Source organism: Suncus etruscus, chromosome 14, assembly GCF_024139225.1.
Source record: "Suncus etruscus isolate mSunEtr1 chromosome 14, mSunEtr1.pri.cur, whole genome shotgun sequence".
Taxonomy (NCBI): Eukaryota; Metazoa; Chordata; class Mammalia; order Eulipotyphla; family Soricidae; genus Suncus; species Suncus etruscus.
This window is the reverse complement of record NC_064861.1, coordinates 79,446,303-79,463,981: the sequence shown is the minus strand read 5'-3', so window position 1 is coordinate 79,463,981 and position 17,679 is coordinate 79,446,303. Positions and strand designations below refer to the sequence as shown.

Sequence of the window (17,679 nt, the reverse complement as noted above, 5' to 3'; positions counted from 1 at the left end):
ATATTACATTTTGCCATTTTGAGTGAGGGTAAAAATCCTGTTCGCCACCCCTGGCATAGTGGATAGGGTCTTTGCCTTGCATGCGGCAAGGTTCAATCCTCAGCATCCCATATGGTCCCTCGAACCTGCCAGGAGTAATTTCTGAGTGCAGAGGATGGATAACCTCTGAGGGTCTCTGGATGTGACCCCAACCCCACCCAAAAAAAATCTCTTAAAGCTGTGGATTAGAACAGAATGGCAGCCTCCATCTTCTCCCAGAGAAGGCCCTCCAGGAAGGGGCTTGAGCACTGTGAATAGAAAGGCTGGGTGTGAATAGAAAGGAAGATGAGCATCAGCACCACCAATGCCCCCCTGGAGGTGGGACTAACTGGTTGGGGAGCCCACTGCCCAATGAATCTGCAGAGGTTTATTCAAAAATGGGGTAAGGGCTCTTCTTGTCTTCTGCCTCCACCAGTGTTTTCTGATTTGCCATTTAATGTGGTCCTACTTTCACTTCTGCCAACTTGCCGTGAGCTTTCTTTGATTAACCAACATGGCTTGTTGGTGTGCTTCTCCGTAAGACAGGATATAGACCTTAGATCTACTAAAATCAGCCCACCTAAGTTCAATTCCTGCACTACATATGGTCCTGGAGACCCATCAAGAGTGATTCCTGATCAAGAGCCAGGAGTAAGCTTTGGAACCACCAATTAATGCCTCAAAGCAAAACAAATCAAAAACAAAATTAAAACAGGTATAAATCCTTCTCTGCTGATGGGAACTCCAGCTTCAAGGAGGCTGTGGGGGGGGGGGGACCAGGCTCAGCTGTGGGGCTGGGACTGGGATAGGACTGGGCTGCCAGAGGAAACTGAACCAGTCAACCCATGCCAACTGTTTCCACCAGCTTCTGTAGCAGAGAAGAAAAGAGTGAAGGATAAACTATAACTGTCTGGCTCTCAGAACAAGGTTTATACCATTTATGGGGAAGCACAGATCAAGGAAGTTAAATCCAGAGTTTAGAAGAGAACATGCTAGAGACAAGGACACTCATTTATGTCTACACAACATGATTCTTTCCATGTCCTCTGCTGCTACCAGAGTCTGTATTTGCAGGGGTCCAAGAATGGAAGGCAGTGGACTCCCCTGCCTGGCTTCAGGGGTGAGATGTGGCACATACCTATCAGAAGGCCTTGGCTCTTTCTGATTGGTTTATAGGTGGGCACATGACCCAAGCTTGCTCGGAGTTTTCCCTGAGGCACTAGAGAGTGAGGCCCTTTTCCTATCACAAGTAGAAGTTTTTGTTAGTGTGTTGGCTGTCACAGCTTGTCTGAGATGGAAGCCAGTAAGGCAAGCAAAGCAGAGCCCAAGGAGGAGGAGGGGAAACTCCTGATGATATTGTTTGGACTCCTGGATCCAGCTGTACCTGAAGCAGGCCACCCCTCTGCAAATCAATGCATTCATCTTTGTTCACTCAACAAATAATACTCAAGCACTTAGCACACGCTGGGTACTGCTTCGTGAACGACAGGAATGAAAGCAGAGTTGGCGGGGTTCCTGGGGGAGATTGCAGGTTGATCAGTGTTTCCCCTCCACTCTGGTCTATGAGGAACGTGCCAATTGGATCTTTGCAAGGGTTGCAAACAACACCCCACATGGTGTCCATGGGAACAGTTTCATGGCAAAGGCAGAGACAATCTACACGTGTGCGTTTTGTCTATTGATCCTCAGCAGAATCCAAGGGCACCGTGTTAAGATATCGTTTGGTAAAAACAGCTCTGTGTGAAAGCAGAGAATTGCAGTGCTGGGGACACGCTCTTGGCGGTCTGAGTCAAGTCAAGGGAAATAGGGCTTTTGGAGAATCCGTGAATAACCTGTCCCCCGAGCAACCTCTTCTGAATGACAATTATCCTAGCTGTACTCTTGGCAAAAGCAACTTGGTAGTTTTTTTTTTAATGATAAAGATAATGTAGGCACATTAGCAAACAGCTGCACATAACCATGGTTAACAGCACTATTTGGGGACTATGTATCTGTAGATATTTATATATGGCAGCAATCTTTGGTGTAGTTGATGAGCCCAGGATGTGCTCTTTATCTTATTTTTTTTTTCTTCTTCCAATTGGCTCATTCTGAGCCCAGGCTTGGCCTCAGGGACAAAATGGGGGTGTGGCCAGGGAGATTGTTCAGAGGGCTGGAGCACACAGACTTTGCATGCAGGAGCCCTGGGTTCCATCCCTGGCACCGCCTGATCCTCTGAGCTCCCACAGAAGCAATCCTTGAGCACTGAGTGAAGAGCAGCCTTGAAAATCCAAAAAGCTGGTGCTGATAAGGAAAACCACTGAGGTTTTCAGACTGCCTGTTTGTTTTTTCCCCAAGAGATTTACACAAACCCACAACAAAAATGTTGATCTCTATACACTGAAGCCCACTGTTATGTAAATAGTTTTTGACCCTGTTAGATATAGTTGGGTGCATGATTAAAGATTGTTGTTCCCCTCCCCCTAACAGTTCTTTTCTTTTTTGGTTTTTGGTTTGGGGGACACATCCGGCGGTGCTCAGGAGTTACTCCTGGCTCTGTGCTCAGAAATCACTCCTGGTAGGCTCAGGGGACCATATGGGTATTCTGGTTGATCGCATGCAAGGCAAATATTCTACCACTGTGATATCACTTTGGCCCCCATGTTTTTTATTTCTTTTTGGCAGTGCCCAGGGCTTATTCCTGGCTCACTCAAGGATCAATTCTGGAGGTGCACCTGGGGTGCCAGAGATTAAACCCTTGAGTTGGCCGTGAGCAAGGCAATGTCTTCTTCATTGTATTATTACTATCTCTGCCCCATAATTCTTTTTTTTTGGGGGGGGCTGGTTTTTGGGCCACACTTGATGACTTTCAGGGGTTACTCCTGGCTATGCACTCAGAAATTGCTCCTGGCTTCGGATATCATGTGGGACACCAGGGATTGAACCAGAGTCCGTCCTGGATCAGCCACAAGCATGGCAAACACCCTACCGATGTGCTATTGCTCTGGCTCCTCCTCCCCATAATTCTTGAATCAGAGCAATAAATACTGCAAGTAAAGGACAGTTGGGGCTCTCTGCCCACACCTTTTCTCTTGTTTCTGTCTCCTTTTCTTTTTTGGGTGGGTTGGGAGAGGTCCACACCCAGCAGCAATCAGTGATTACTCATGGCTCTGCTCTCAGAAACCACTCCTGGCAGGTTCAGGGGACTATATGGGATGCTTTAAATCGAATCTGGGTCAGTCCAGGATCAGCCACTTGCTGACCTACCACTGTGCTATTGCTCTGGCCCCTCTGTCTCCTTTTCTTATTCCTTCAAAGTGACCTGCTTCAACCCTATTCACTCAGGAAAGATACAGGCAGGTGACTAGCGCTCCCAAACAAAGTACAAAAATCCAAAAAAGATGATAGTGAAGAGAAACTCTGAAGAAGCTCTGCTTTCCCCCATAGCACTGACATATACACAAGTCAGACAAATCTTAGTTTGGATCCCTGATGTTTCCATTCAGAACCTTCAGATGTGGGGCAAATCACTCAGCCCACTGTCTTATTGTCCCCTGAATTGAAATAGGAATGACAACAGCCCCTACTTCTGGGTTATAGTTCAGTATTACACTGAAAACAGAAGGGGCTTCACATGCGTCGGTCCTGACCCTCAGGCCTCAGCCACTAAAGAGCACAAACTGACCCTGGCTTTGCTGACTGTGGATGGAGTGACAGACCTGTAGCTACCTATACATACTTGTACACACCTACACACATGGGTGAGGTAGGCATGCAGGGACTGTCTCTACACACACCACCTTAGGAAAGCCTAGGCCAGGGGCTGGAGAGATAGCACAGTGGTAAGGCATTTGTCTTGCATGCGGCCAACCCTGGAGGGATCCGGTTCGATTCTCGACATCCCATATGGTCTCCTAGCCTGTCAGGGGCAATTTTTAAGTGCAGAGCCAGGAGTAACTCTTGAGTGCCACTGGATGTGGCCCAACAACAAACCAACCAACCAACCAACCAATCAATCAATCAATCAAAAAAAAAAAAGTAGAGCCTGCCTAGACCAAGCGGTGTCTGGGTTGAATCTCCTGTTTCTTCCTGGTCCTCCCTACCCTCTAGGTGTCTTTGATTTGAGTACCCCAGAGATCTCTTCTTACTTATGTCCTGGGAGCTTTGCTTTGGGGTCCTCAGTGGTCACCCCCTTCCCTGCCCCGTCATGGCCTAGATGTTCAGCTGATTTCATCCTGTTCTGGGCTGATCCTCTTATTGGCCTGTTGGCTCAGTAGTCAGAACACTGGCCAGAGAAGCAGGTAGAACATCAGGGGTATGGAATGGTTAGGAGGGGAGCCAGGAGCTCAGAAAGGACTGCTCCCTAAATGCCCAGCAGCACTCAAAGGCTTAGGGTCAAAGGGATAGTCCTGGTGGGAGAGCAATTGCCTTGCATGTATGGTGCCTGAGTTTCTTCTCTGGCACTATCTGCCAGAGCGACCAATGGCACTGCAGCAAATATCGCCCTGACCCTGAGCCACAAAATGCAGCCCTACAAAATACCTACATGTATATGTAGACACGCACATACACAATGCATGCACTATATTGCAAGCACATGCATGGTAAGGTCCCCATCCTGCTCCCTTGCGTTTTCTCCCCTGTAGGCTCACTTTGCTGTTGGGGAAAATATATGGGTTTCCCTGATTCTGTGGAAAACAGCCTTAGAATCACGTGCATTGCTGCTCCCGGGTTTCACCCCTTCTTGCATTGCCCCCCCCCATCAGCCTCTCCAGGGGATGGCGCACCCACCCCCAGCTCCATCCCATTTTGCTTCTCCATGAACAGAAATTCGAATTGGTCCCATTGGGAACAAACCTGAGTAGTCAGCCCTGTTTTCCCCGCCACGGCTGTTGGGAACAAGTGCTCACCTGTTCCTGAGTGGGGCCCCAAGACTGGTATCAGAAATGAGCATCTGTCCTAAGATCACGTATGAGCAACTGCATTTTCCTTCCTTTCCAGGTTCCCTCCAAATGTAGACACAAGTCAGGATTTGGAAAGGGCAGAGGGTGCACAGTTCTTGAGGGCAGCCTTCATGGGCCAGGAGCAGAGTGGATGGGCCGGAAGAGAGGAAACCCAACCCTGCTTCTCTTTCGGAACCCTCAGGAGGGCTCAGTCCTGTTTCCTGGTAGAATCAGCCAGGGGGGTCCTATACCCCCATGTCCTGTCTCCATTCTTGGAGCGTCCAGTTCAGGACTTCTGGGTGACATTCAAGTGCTAATAACTTTCAAAGACTACCCAGGAAGAGTAGGTGGTCCCTAAGATTCTCAATTCCCAGGGTTCATCACTCCTCCCACAACACACGCCCACACTGACAAATGCCACCGGGAGAGAGGGGCTCTTGAAGCAAATCTGGGAAGTGGAGGAAATGGAGAAAACGACATGAGTGGAACTGAAGGGCCTGCTGGGATGTCCAGAGTGGGGCAGGTGACTGCCCCTACCTCCTGTCCCCACTCTCCTCTGCTCTCCCGGCTGAGAGACAGATATGGGTGCAAGCATGCAGGAGCAGTGGGCAGCTCAATAGTGGTGCCCACTCCCAGGCCTGCGGGGTGAGGAACATGGGCCCATTCCAGAAAAGCCTGAACCAACACCATGGGCCCTCAGTGAGTATCGCCAGAGATACCCTGTCCTTGCTCACCCTCACTACAAGCCCAAACTCTGCAGCCAAGTCCCCTGGGTATCAGACCCAGGCAGCCATGCCCTTGTCCTCACACCAACTGTCGTGCCTCTGGACAGCAGAAGAGTCCTTAATTTGAGCTTGTGCCTCCTGTTGCTCACATCAGGGTGCTTTGAGGAGATTCAAAATTCTGGGCCATTCAGCAGGAGATTGCCACATGGCTGACTCCTCCCTGGGGTCAGCAAGTCCCCAGCAAGTCCCCTGGCAACCCACAATCTCAGGGGTCTCTGGAGGAGCAGAGGAGCAGGCAGAAGCATCATAGGACCAGCAATGGAGCAACTTCCCTTGCTCCTCCCACAGCAACAGACCACGCCCTCCCATCCAGCCCTTCAGAAGACCACGCCTCCCGCACACTGCATCAGGCCACGCCCCTTCATGCCCAGCAGAAGGCCACGCCCATCTTTCTTCTCTAGACGGAGGCCACACCCCTCTCCCCTCCCCTTCACTGGGGCTCAGGTGCAGGGAGCAGAGCCTGAATCCATGGAAACCAAGAGAAGGCTGGAAGTCAGAGAGAGCTGGCGGAGGGATGGAGCAAACCCCGGGAGGATGGACTCTTCCCGCGAGGTAAAGCCTAAGCACTGCTTCCAGCTCACAGTCTCCCCAACAAAGGGGGTGGGGTGCGATTTCCATCAGGCTGTAGGGGTGGCAGCAGAATGAAGGACAGAGGGACATTCTGAGCCCCAAATCCTCTTTTCTTCAGCCAGGATTTGGGAGGCAAAGGCAGGCCAGAACTGGGGGTGCAGCTTGGGCAACTCTTCCAGATTGCCTCCTTTGCTAGGCAACTCTAGCTGTGCAGAGATAGTCTAATGGTTAGTGTAGGGGAGGTGAGGATGGGGACTGGATGTAGGGATGGGGTGATAGAGAGAGAGGAAATTGGGGAGGTAGTGAAACAGGAGAAGGGTCTATGTAAACGCCATTTACAACTGACCTAATTGGGGGAAGGAATGGATAAAGTGCCTTTCACAGGAAAACACTCCCTTGTGCAGACATGTGAGCTTTGGAGATACAACATTTCTCCTGGCCCTTTAAGGATGCACCTATGTGGTATACAAGGACAGTGACTATTGTGCCCTTTTTAAAACATGTCAGCATCAATCACTCCCACCTTCCATCTTTGATCAGGTTTTTCTTGCAAACCTGCACACAATGCCCAGAAGCTTAGTATGTTTTTGCCAAAGGAATTCAAACACTGGACTCCTTAAAAGGTGAGAACAAGGAGGCCTGGAGCCAGTTGGAAGCCATAGCCAGCTGGAATCTAGTAAATTTAAAATAGAGGACCAAGAGACCAGGATGGCCTTCAGATTAATTGTGTCTCATGTTAATGCATTTGCATGATAAAACCACACCCACTCACATCAGAATAGTTTATAGTTGCCATAGAGATCCCAGGACGTGTCCATATATAGATAGAAGCTGAGTATCCCCTGGAGATCAGAACCCTCAAACCCTCCCTCTTGTCCAAATTCCCATGCATAGCTCATTCCTGAATAACTGATCCAGTTTCCATACCTCTGTGATTAGAGATTGTGGAGAAAGAATCCTATCATCTCTCTATGGATCTGCACTCCATCTTTCTGATTGTGGACTCTTTGCAAAATGCTCACCTTAGAAACTATTTTACTCTCCTTAGGGTCTGCCTTCACTTTGATTGATTGTGTGTGCATGTGTGTGTGTGTGTGTGTGTGTGTGTGAGAGAGAGAGAGAGAGAGAGAGAGAGAGAGAGAGAGAGAGAGAGAGAGAGAGAGAGAGAGAGAGAGAGAGAGAGAGAGAGATGGGAAGCTACTTGTTGGTGCCTGCAGCCACTGGGGCCACACCCAGTGTTGCTCAGGAGAGCACATAGTGCCAGAGATAAAGCCTGGGTGTTGGTGCATGCCAGGTATTCATCCATCCCTTTTTACTACTGCTCCAGTACTGCACTTTCATTTTATAGTACACAATTTTTTTTCCTTTTTGGTTTTTGGACCACACCTGGCGGCACTCAGGGGTTACTTCTGGTTCTGTGCTCAGAAATTGCACCTGGCAGGTTCAGGGGACCACATCAGATGCCAGGGATTGAACCCTGGTCCGCCCTATCACTGTGCTATCACTTCGGTCCCTATAATATACACTTTTGCTTATACTTTATTTCTTTATATATTTTATATGTGTGTATATATACTTTATATATTTATTTCTCTGACTTTCAAATTCCATCTGGTTCCCAGATTGAATGGTTAACAGCATTGTTTTTGTTGTTGCTGTTGTTGGTTTGTTTGTTTTGGGTTCACACCCAGTGGGGCTCAGAGGTTACTCCTGGCTCTATGCTCAGAAATCGCTCCTGGCAGGCAGGGGGGGGATCAAATGGAATGCCAGGATTCGAACCATCGTCATTCTGGATCATCAGCATGCAAGGCAAACATCATACCGCTATACTGTCTCTCCGACCTCAACAGCATTGTTCTTTTTATTGTATTTGGAACACAATCAATGGTGCCCAGGGAGTACATCTAGTTCTGAACTCAGGGATAAATCTTAGCAGGATATCGGGGACTAAAGGGGGTAACCAGGATTGAACCCAGGTCAGCTCTACCCTCTGTACTCTCTCCAGGCTCCAACACTATTCTTTCTCAAATTATTGTCTTATGAACTGAGTTGTGAGTTAGGGGAAAGAGGTCAGGGGTGGGTGCCCATAGGTTAGGTAGCTGTCACAACTCTTCTCTTGCCACAGTCCTAGAGAGCTTTGTGATGCTCAGAACATGAACCAGGCTTTTCCTTCAAAACACAAACACCCTCAATCCCCATCTGACATGTGACTCCAAGTCAAGGAGCCAGGAAGCAGAGATGGATCAAAGTGGGAGGACAAGGAGCCCCCCAGTTTGCTAGGGGACTCTGCCTCATGAATGCAGATATTCCTCGCATGTTCTTCTGCTTAAAATGTCTTAAGGGCTGGAGCAATAGTTCAGTGGGTAGGGTGCTTGCCTTGCATACAGCCAATCCAAATCTCCCAAGCACTGCCAGGAGTAATCCCTGAGCACAGAATTACAGAGCCAGGAGTAAACCCCGAGCATTTCTGGGTGTGACCCCAAAAATCCAATAAATAAATAAAAGCAGTGTAAGCTCTTTAAGATTATCCAAACATATGGTGTTATATTCTCCTTTAAAACAGTTGGCCATCAAAGTTCTACTTTCCTTCCAGTTTCTGCCCGACCACAGTCAGAAATGGTCTTGGTTTCTTTCCACCCAGGTCTTTGGAGTGTGTTTACATACATAACTGGGTATCTATTGGGAATTCACAGAAGTGTCTGTTGCATCATGGGTCTATAGTAAACATGAAGGGTTGCACACAGCATGCCCCATTCTTCAACTTCTCATTCAAAGCACTGCTGAGATTTTTCTGTGTCAGTGCCTGTGCATCAAAGCTCTCCTTTGAGTGGTGTCACTGCAGGGCTGACCAGTCCCTTTGCAATGCACATGGGTAGCCTCCTCTCCCAAGGCCTCAATGTGGGGTGGGGCCACATTCGGGCCTCTGTACTCATGAGGGGGTGTCTTTAGGCGAGATAATGAAAATTGCACTGGTAGGTCAGAAGGCTTAGTGCTAATTTTGTTTGGTTTTAATAGATGTTTCCATAGTACCCTCCAGGGTAACTATTCTCATTTATTTCCCCACAAGATTCTAGCATGTGGTCTAAGCTAGCACTGCTGAGGTGGGAGAGATGGACTCTTGGACTCTCTGGCTGGCATCCTGGGAACCACAGTGCCCATAGCCAGGTCCCGACTGGGTCCAGGGGCTGGAGAGGCAGGAGGGGCAGCCTGGAAAATGGAGAGAACTTTAGAATGAAGGATCCTCACTTGACAGTGGGAGGAGGAGGAACTAACCATATGGATTGTATGGGTGATGAGCAGAGGCCCATGTCACACCCCAGAGGGGCAGCGGGCAGGGCCTGGCATGGTAGTGGATTGAACTGAAGACATGAAAGAGGTTGAGTGGCTTATGCATTAAACCCCAAACCTGGCACAAAATGCAGGCAACTGGTTACAGATCTAGATCAGCATAACTCATCAGGGCCTCTGAGAGGGGTGCTATCTGTGCCCTATCCTGGCCCCCAGCATCCTTGTAGAGGGATATTAATGGTGGCCCCTTAGAAAAGGCCCCTGGTTTTCTTGCTGCCATATGCCTTGGATGCACCAAGCATGCACTGAACATGGAGACAGGAGTTCTGGGAAGAAGCTACCAGAGCTTCATAACTAAGCTAGTGTCCTTCACCTTCAGTAGATGGTAGGCTTCCTGGATGCCCACCCTCATGGGTGTGAGTCTGCCACTTTTTCACCCCACCTGGCACTGGCAGAGCAGCAGCTCCTCAGGTGGCAGGTGCAGCGGTTCCATGAGAAGCTGCTGAGGAACCGCCTCAGCCTTCACTCACATGTTGCTAGGTCTCTGCCTTCAATGCAGGAACCTGAGTCTGGGAATAGGCCCCCAAGCCTGTCCTCTTGCAGTACTTCTGGGACACAGGATCTGAGGCAGAGACATAGGCACCATCATAAGGCAGGCTGTGAGAGCCTCAGGGGGGAGATTGAGACAGTATCTGGGCATTCCTCTCCTGAGAAGGGTCCCCCACCCCTGAAGGCTTCTCAGCTCTGAGGCAGGTGAGCGCCAAAGTGTACAGTCTGCTGGTGCCGCCTCCAGGCCAGTGGCGATCCATTAGAAAGCAATTGGCACCAGAGGATGGAGCAATAGCGCAGTGTGTAGGGCTATGATCCCCTGAGCCCGCCAGGAGTGATTCCTGAGCACAGAGCCAGGAGTAACCCCATCAACACTGCCAGGTGTGACCCCAAAACAACAACAAAAGCAAAGAACAAAAGAGTGCAGCCAACCCAGGTTTGATCCCTGGCATCCCATATGGTTTCTTGAGTCCTCCAGGAGTGATTCCTGAATGCAGAGCCAGAAGTAACCCCTGAGCTAAGTGCTAAGTGTAGCTTCACCCCCCCCCAAAAGGAAAAGAAAAAAAAATTGGCTTCAGTCCCCTCAGTATTAAAGGGTGTTCCCTGTGTCCCAGATGTCCCTAAAGATTGCTTTCAGGCTTTGCTAAAGTTCTCTAAAAGGATTTTTAGAGATATTCACAGGGATCTCCCCACATCCTCCATATGCTGCCCTGAAAGACTATGGGTGGGGTGGGGTCATCTTTGGGCTGCGCTGCCCAACCCCACACTATAACAATGCAAAGTGGGTGGTGGTGGGGCTGCCTTTGTGGCCCAGGACAGAATCAAGGCAGGTAAGCCCTGCAAGCATCAGCACTACAGCCTGGGGTGGCCTCTCTCTTTTGTTCTGGCTAGTACTCCTAACCAGGCACAACAAAACATCCAATGCCACATTTCTGTAGTGCAGAACTATGGGGGGCAGCTTGGCTTGTCTCAGTGTGGTGCCCCTCATTCCTGTGGCCATAATCACCCAGCTTTGTTGAGATGCTATTAGAACTGCAGAATCCTACTGTGACTCGGCTTCCTGAGGCAGCACTTTCCAAGCTTCTGCTTACATCCCTGACCCTTGAGCCTGCCCAAATGAAGTGACAGCTTCAGACTGGGCTGCTACAATACACTCTGCCTAAGGGAGGGGTTCGGTTTCACACAGGGTTGATGGACACAATTTGAAGTCAGTTTTGCAAGTTGATTATAAGTCCTTACTAACTCTTGTCCCTAAACTGTATATTAATTGGAGGACTGTCCTGGAATCAGTGATGTGTGAGAAGGAGTGGCCTGTCTTTGGGAGAAAATTGTGAGGACCCTGAGCCCCAAGGTGTGAAGAAGTGAGTTTGGGGGAGACCTCAGCTCTACTTCCCTACAGGGCAGCTTTTTATTTGTTTTGTTTTTGTTTGTTCTTGTTTTGTTTTTGAGCACTCTATGCTCAGAAATCTCTCCTGGCTTGGAGGACCAAATAGGGAACTATATCAGATGCCGGGGATCAAACTTGAATTCGTCCTGGGTCAGCCACATACAAGGCAAAGGCCCTACCACTGTGCTACCACTCCAGCCCCTATAGGGAAGCTTTGATACAAAGGGCTGAGTCTCTAACTCAAAATGCTGCATGCTCACTCCTGTGGCTGGAGCCAGCTGGGGTTGGGGCAGAGGATCTCTCTGTAGCTCAGGGGTCAGACATTGCAAGCCTGAGGACATGACTTGGTTTATTAGTGCCACCAAATGCAACCAGCTCTGCTGTCTGCACCCTGGCCCCAAAGCAACTTCAAGTGGCACCTCAGCTGGGTGGATGTAAATGGTACAACTAAACAGGTGCAAGTCCAGTAGACACCAAGACCAGGACATGGGCCCTGGAGACATAGGCTGGCACCTGGCATCTTTGTGCAGGTGAGAGGGGTCAGGCTCAGGCCCAGGGTTTCTCACAATTGACACACATGTCTGAACCAGAGAGCAGAATTTGGGAAGCCATCAAGTCTCCATGCCCCTTCTCCCCATGCCTTTTTGCCCTGGTAGAAGCCAAATGGGGTAAGGTAGCCACAGCATGGGTATGAGTCTAGGGTACTAACACTGGATGTTTGGGAACTCTAGAGGCCAGGCAGGGAGTGAAACTAGAATGATGGTGAGAAAGAGACTGTCCAGGGTGGTGACACAGACCAGAGTTCCCTGACATGACTCTGCCCCTTGCTGTGGACCTGTGTTGCTCCAAGCCTGTTTGGTATTGAGACTTGTGGAGATTCAGACTGAGCACTGTTTACTCCTAGTAAAAACTTCAGACAGGACAGGGGTTGAGGGCGGGAGGACCTGCAGGATGGGACTGTCAGGCGTGAGTGGGAAAGGGCGCAGAATAGAAGCTGAGGAGGGACAACATGCAGGGGCAAGAATGGATAGGGATGAGGGCAGGAGATGACATGCCACAGGTGATCTAAATCTTGATGAACAAGCCATGGAGCCACTAGAGAGGCCAGCAAGGGGTGATTTCTTTTGGGGGGTTTGGGTCACACTTGCAGGTTTGCTCAGGACTCCCCTCAGGATACCAGAGATTGAAACTGGGTCAGTCACGTGCAAGGTAAATGCCCTACCTGCTGTACTATTGCTCCAGTTTAGGCAAGGAGTGATTTTATAATGAAACAGAACCTTAAGATGCCCTGTGAGCAGGGCTGGTAAGGTGCTTGCTTTGCATGTGGCTGACCTGAGTTCAATTCCAGGCACTGCATGTAGTCCTGCCAGGAGTGATCCCTGAGCACAGAGCCAGGAGTAAGCTCTGAGCACTGCTGTATATGGTGCATCCTCCTGTCCTCCAAATGCCCCGTGGACAGAAACCCAGGGCATAGGTATCTGTGAATGTCAGCAAGACCTGAGCAGCGGGCTCCCAGTGCCCACTGGAGCTTCCTCCTAAGGATACAAACCCCAAGAGCGAGCCCCCCACCCCTTGGGACTTCACACTCAACATTTTTAAAATGAGGAATTTCATTCATTTCTATCGAGATCTTGAAATGGAGTAACCAAGTTACCCCAATGAATAGCCCAGCACAACACGGAAAATGTAATAAAGGTGAAAGCAATAAAAGGCGGAGAAGTCAGCCACTGCGCACACGATAGACTGCAAAGAAATAAAAGTAATTATCACCCACCCAAACTGGCCAGCCCTTCCTCGGGTGCGGGGGGGAGAAAAGCCATTCCAGAACTTTATTTCCTATATTGAATGTCGATAATTGGATATATTTATAAGTCTCTCTGGAAGCAAACAGCTTATGATTTCAAGATGTGAAAACAGTCCTAGGAGCTGTGCTGGCAATATCGCCCCATTCCTACTCACACACACACGGTTACTAGCTCGGCCTAGCTGTTGTTGCAGGGCGCGTGATTTGCGTGCAGGAAGGCCCCGTTTCCATTTCTCATCTGGAATTGCCTCGCAGACCCCGGAGAAGCGTTCAGCAGGGACCGCTTCATCTGAGTCGGCCCGGGGTTCCCGTGCAGCCACAAGTCTCGGCTGGAAGATGGATTCCTGGCTCAGGGTAGGCAGAGCTGGGGAGCAGGATGTGGGGTTGCAGCTGTAGGGGTTGCCCATGGTCATGGTGGGGTCCCAAACATGCTGGCGTGTGTAGTGGGGAATGCCACTGCCAGAGATAGGAGGGAGAGGCAGAAAGGAAGCCTCCTGGACTAATTATTCTAAAGGGACCCCCAGAACACACATATACTTTCTCTTCTGTGTTTCTATTTATTTTGTTGTTGTTTTTGGTTTCAGGGCCACACCCAGCAGCGCTCAGGGGTTACTCCTGGCTCTGCACTCAGAAATTGCTCCTGGCAGGCTCGGGGACCATATGGGATGACGAGGTTCGAACCTGGGTTAACCACATGCAAGGCAAATGTCCTACCTCTGTGCTATTGCTCTGGCCCCTCTATTTGTCTTTGTATTGGGGTTACTCCCAACACAGTGCTCAGAGGCCTCTCCAGGTGGTGCTAGGAAATGAACCCCCATTTTCTCTTTTGCCTCTGGAGCTATCTCCCATCTCTATGTCCCCTTTTCTCGTTTCAATTTTATTTATTTATTTTGAGGACAAGCGGTGCTTAGGGAGTCCAGGGTCATTTTCGCTGTCCCAGACAACCAGGTCGACACCATTTTTTGCTGTTGTTGTTGTTGTTGTTTTTTGGTCTGGGATGTTTTCCTGAACCCAGTCTCAGCTGAGGGTGCTTGTATATGCATCCAACCCGGGTTCAGTCTCTGGCACCCCATATGGCCATTTGAGCCTGAATTTATGAGTGATCCCTGAGCATCGCTGGGTGTGAGGCCCCCTGAAAACAATCCAGTGTTGTAGTTTCAGCAAAAGAAAGTACTAAAAAGTCTTGTCCCCAACTGTGTCTCAGATCCCCACTGTGGTCCAGATAGAAGGGCTACAGCCCTGAATGCTCGACCCCACCACCACCACAATCGGAGAAGGGTAGAGTCACCAGGCAGAGTAGGGAGGGAAGAGAAAGGGGATGTCACATCCTCTCCCCTCTTCTTAGTCAAATGACTAAATGATCAACACCATGACTAACAGGAGGAAAAACCAAATCCAATCTCATGTATATGGGGCCACACACAGATATGGGGTCACACACAGACCCCATGGAGTCTGGGGAGGGAAGGTAGGTCCTGAGCGAAGGGCCCGGGGCTTCGAGAAGTGTGGGGCAAAATGTACCTGCTTGGGGAGGGAGGCTCTTCCTGGCTACAGGGGGTGACCATTCAGCTGGGAATCACCCCAGTCTGGAACACCCCACAGGTGTTGTCCTAGGTAGTCAAGGGAGTGGCTCATGTATCCGTAACCTGCAGGGCCTAGAGGGGTTTCTCTCATAGAACCTTTAACTTGGGTATTTAGATACCCCCAGGCCACCACATGCCCCCCCCCCAGAACCAGATCAGATGGGCTTTTGATTAGCAGCACCAGATGGAGGAGGCCAGACTCTCCTCCAGGGACATGCATGTAAATTCCTGAGGGGTGCTGGAATCTGCTGGTCACCAGCTCTGGGCCAGTCAGTTGTAGTAGGGCCTTGGAGCTGCCTGCCATGAGGGACCCCACAGGCCTGGGCTGGCTCCCTGGGAGACAACTAAACTTCTCCTGGGCTTCTGCAATGTGGGAAATTTTGCAGAGCATGACAGGGTCCCTGGGACCTGGACACCCATGGCCACCTTCTGCCTCTCTAAGAGATCACTGCTCCAGCCAAAAGTCCAAGACCTGAAGCAGAGGTGATGCGAGACCAGCCTGAGTGTTCAGCCTAGAGCTGGTGCAGCTGATTTACACACTCTGGCTCCAGCTCTCTAAAATCAATCTCTCCCCGATTGCTCCTGGTGGCAATGGGTGTGCCCTGCATGAGCAACTCTGCAGCCTGTTTACTGGCCCCCGGCTCTGGGGCGGGTGTAGTGGTGAACAGTCCCACCAGAGCCCTGATGTATCTCCTGAAACATCATCTCCACTGGCAGGACAGGTCCCTAGCAGAGTCCCAATGGGTGGTGGTGGTGGAATAGTCCTTTGTTGTCATTTTATGAATATTGATGCCAATTGCTTCTCTGTTGTGTAATAAATATTGAGATCTGTCAGTAGGCAGGATCTTGACAAGTTCCCTTTCCCTTTGTTGCCATGTCCATGATTTCTGGAATCACTGGGGTCCATGGACTCACAAAGAGCATGCTGTCCCTTGGCACCTGACAATTCAAAGTGGTGCAGGGATGGAACTTATAACTGTTTGCATACAAGGCACAAACTCTGCCATGCAGCACATCCCTGGCCCCTATTTTTCTCTGTTTAGTGTGAAAGGCATGGTGGAGGGGGGCAGGTTGCGCTTAGTTCCAGGACAGGATTTCCTTCTTCAGAAGATCAGATCAGATCCACCCTGCTCACCTATCCTTGGCCATTTTGCCATTCTGAAGGTTTCTCCTATGGGGGAACAGAATCTGTAGCCAGAGAGGGGGGCATTGCTCAAGGATGGTTTAAGCTCTCAAGTGTGGGTAGTTGCCTCTTCTTTCTTCCCTGGAAACTGGCCAGCAGCTGACAGGCTTCTCAGAGAAGAACAAACAGGTATCACTGTATGGCATCTGGCAGAGAATGATCCCAGTACTTGGATCTGGGTTATGTCTGGGTAGAGGTGATGGGAAGGACTGTTTTTTGGGAGGGGTACCTTTCTTATTGGCAATGCTTTCTTGTGATACAGGCTAGAAGGAGGGTTGGTTTGGGTGTGTGCTGGGGAAACCAAAGCAGGAATGAGGTAGGATTTGTGAGAGTCCATCTGTCCCCTACCTGTTCACTCGAGGTCAGTCGGCTCAGCTCCTCCCGTTTGAGGCGTCTGTCTCTTGCCAGTGCTGTAGCAACAAATAGCAGCTCCTTTACTATCTGGTGCCATGATGTCTCATCTTTTATCCACAATAATCCATGTTTATTTCTTTTTTTTTTTTTTTTTTTTGGTTTTTGGGTCACACCCGGCAGTGCTCAGGGGTTACTCCTGGCTGTCTGCTCAGAAATAACTCCTGGCAGGCACGGGGGACCATATGGGACACTGGGATTCGAACCAATCACCTTTGGTCCTGGATCGGCTGCTTGCAAGGCAAACGCCACTGTGCTATCTCTCCGGGCCTCCATGTTTATTTCTTGATGAAGGAAAAAGAGGAACCCCAAATTCAATCTCTTCAACCAACAAATTATTATATGTGAGGCAGCTGGGGCTAGAGATGGGAGCCCTGAGGCCCCAGATCCTTGTGCACATGTATCTGCACACATCATTGTGAGCTTAGACTTCAGGGGCACTCTTCCCTCACAGAGCTAGGGGGTCACTTCTTGAGTGCAACTACAGGTGCAACCTGCCCCAGTGTGAGCTCATGCCTCTTGGGGTTCTTGTCTGTAAAATAGCATCAGGCAGAAAGAGGCCTCTTGGGCTTGGACAGGCTAGTTTTGTGTAAATCTGGTGAGTGCCCAGTATTGTTGCCATCATAACCCTCCCCTCCCTTCCTCTCCCCTCCCTCCTTCCTTCCTTGACCATATGGGATGCCAGGAACTGAACTCAGGAAGCTTGAGTGCAAGGCAAAAGCCCTACTACCAGCTGTGCTATCACTCCAGCCCGTGACTATTATTTCTAAGGCTCCAGCAGCCCAGGGAACTCCCTTGAAATGTATGCTCCATCCCTTTCCTTAGCTTCCCCCTCTGAGGCCTCTCTGGAGGGCCTGCACACAGCATCAGTGTCCCATGAAGCAGAAAGGCCACCCCTCTGGCAGGCAGATCTTCTCCTAGTCCCACACCCATGATCTAGCCTTTGCTTTCTACCCCTGTGGCTGCAGAGCTCACGCCCTCTCCTAGAAACACTGAGCCTTGCAGTTCACTAGTGACTTTGGTCTTTGCCTTTTTTCCTCTTAGGCAAGTTACCTTTGTTCCTGGAGTTACCCAACCAGGGAGGGCAGATAGGGGCGTTGATCAGACAGGGGATTCCCTCACTCCTCTCCAGGAACTGTCACAGCTCACAGGCACCCAGAATTTGCCAGCAATCAGATC

General features: G+C 50.0%; 1 protein-coding gene across 1 annotated transcript in view; it reads left to right on the top strand.

Moving 5' to 3' along the window:
• Nucleotides 1–14,771: 14,771 nt before the first annotated feature.
• Nucleotides 14,772–17,679, top strand: part of PEPD (peptidase D) — an 89,570-nt gene continuing 86,662 nt past the window's right edge. Inside the window, exon 1 of the mRNA XM_049787447.1 lies at nucleotides 14,772–14,791. Coding sequence (XP_049643404.1) covers nucleotides 14,772–14,791 — 20 coding nt within the window. The remainder of the gene's footprint in view (nucleotides 14,792–17,679) is intronic.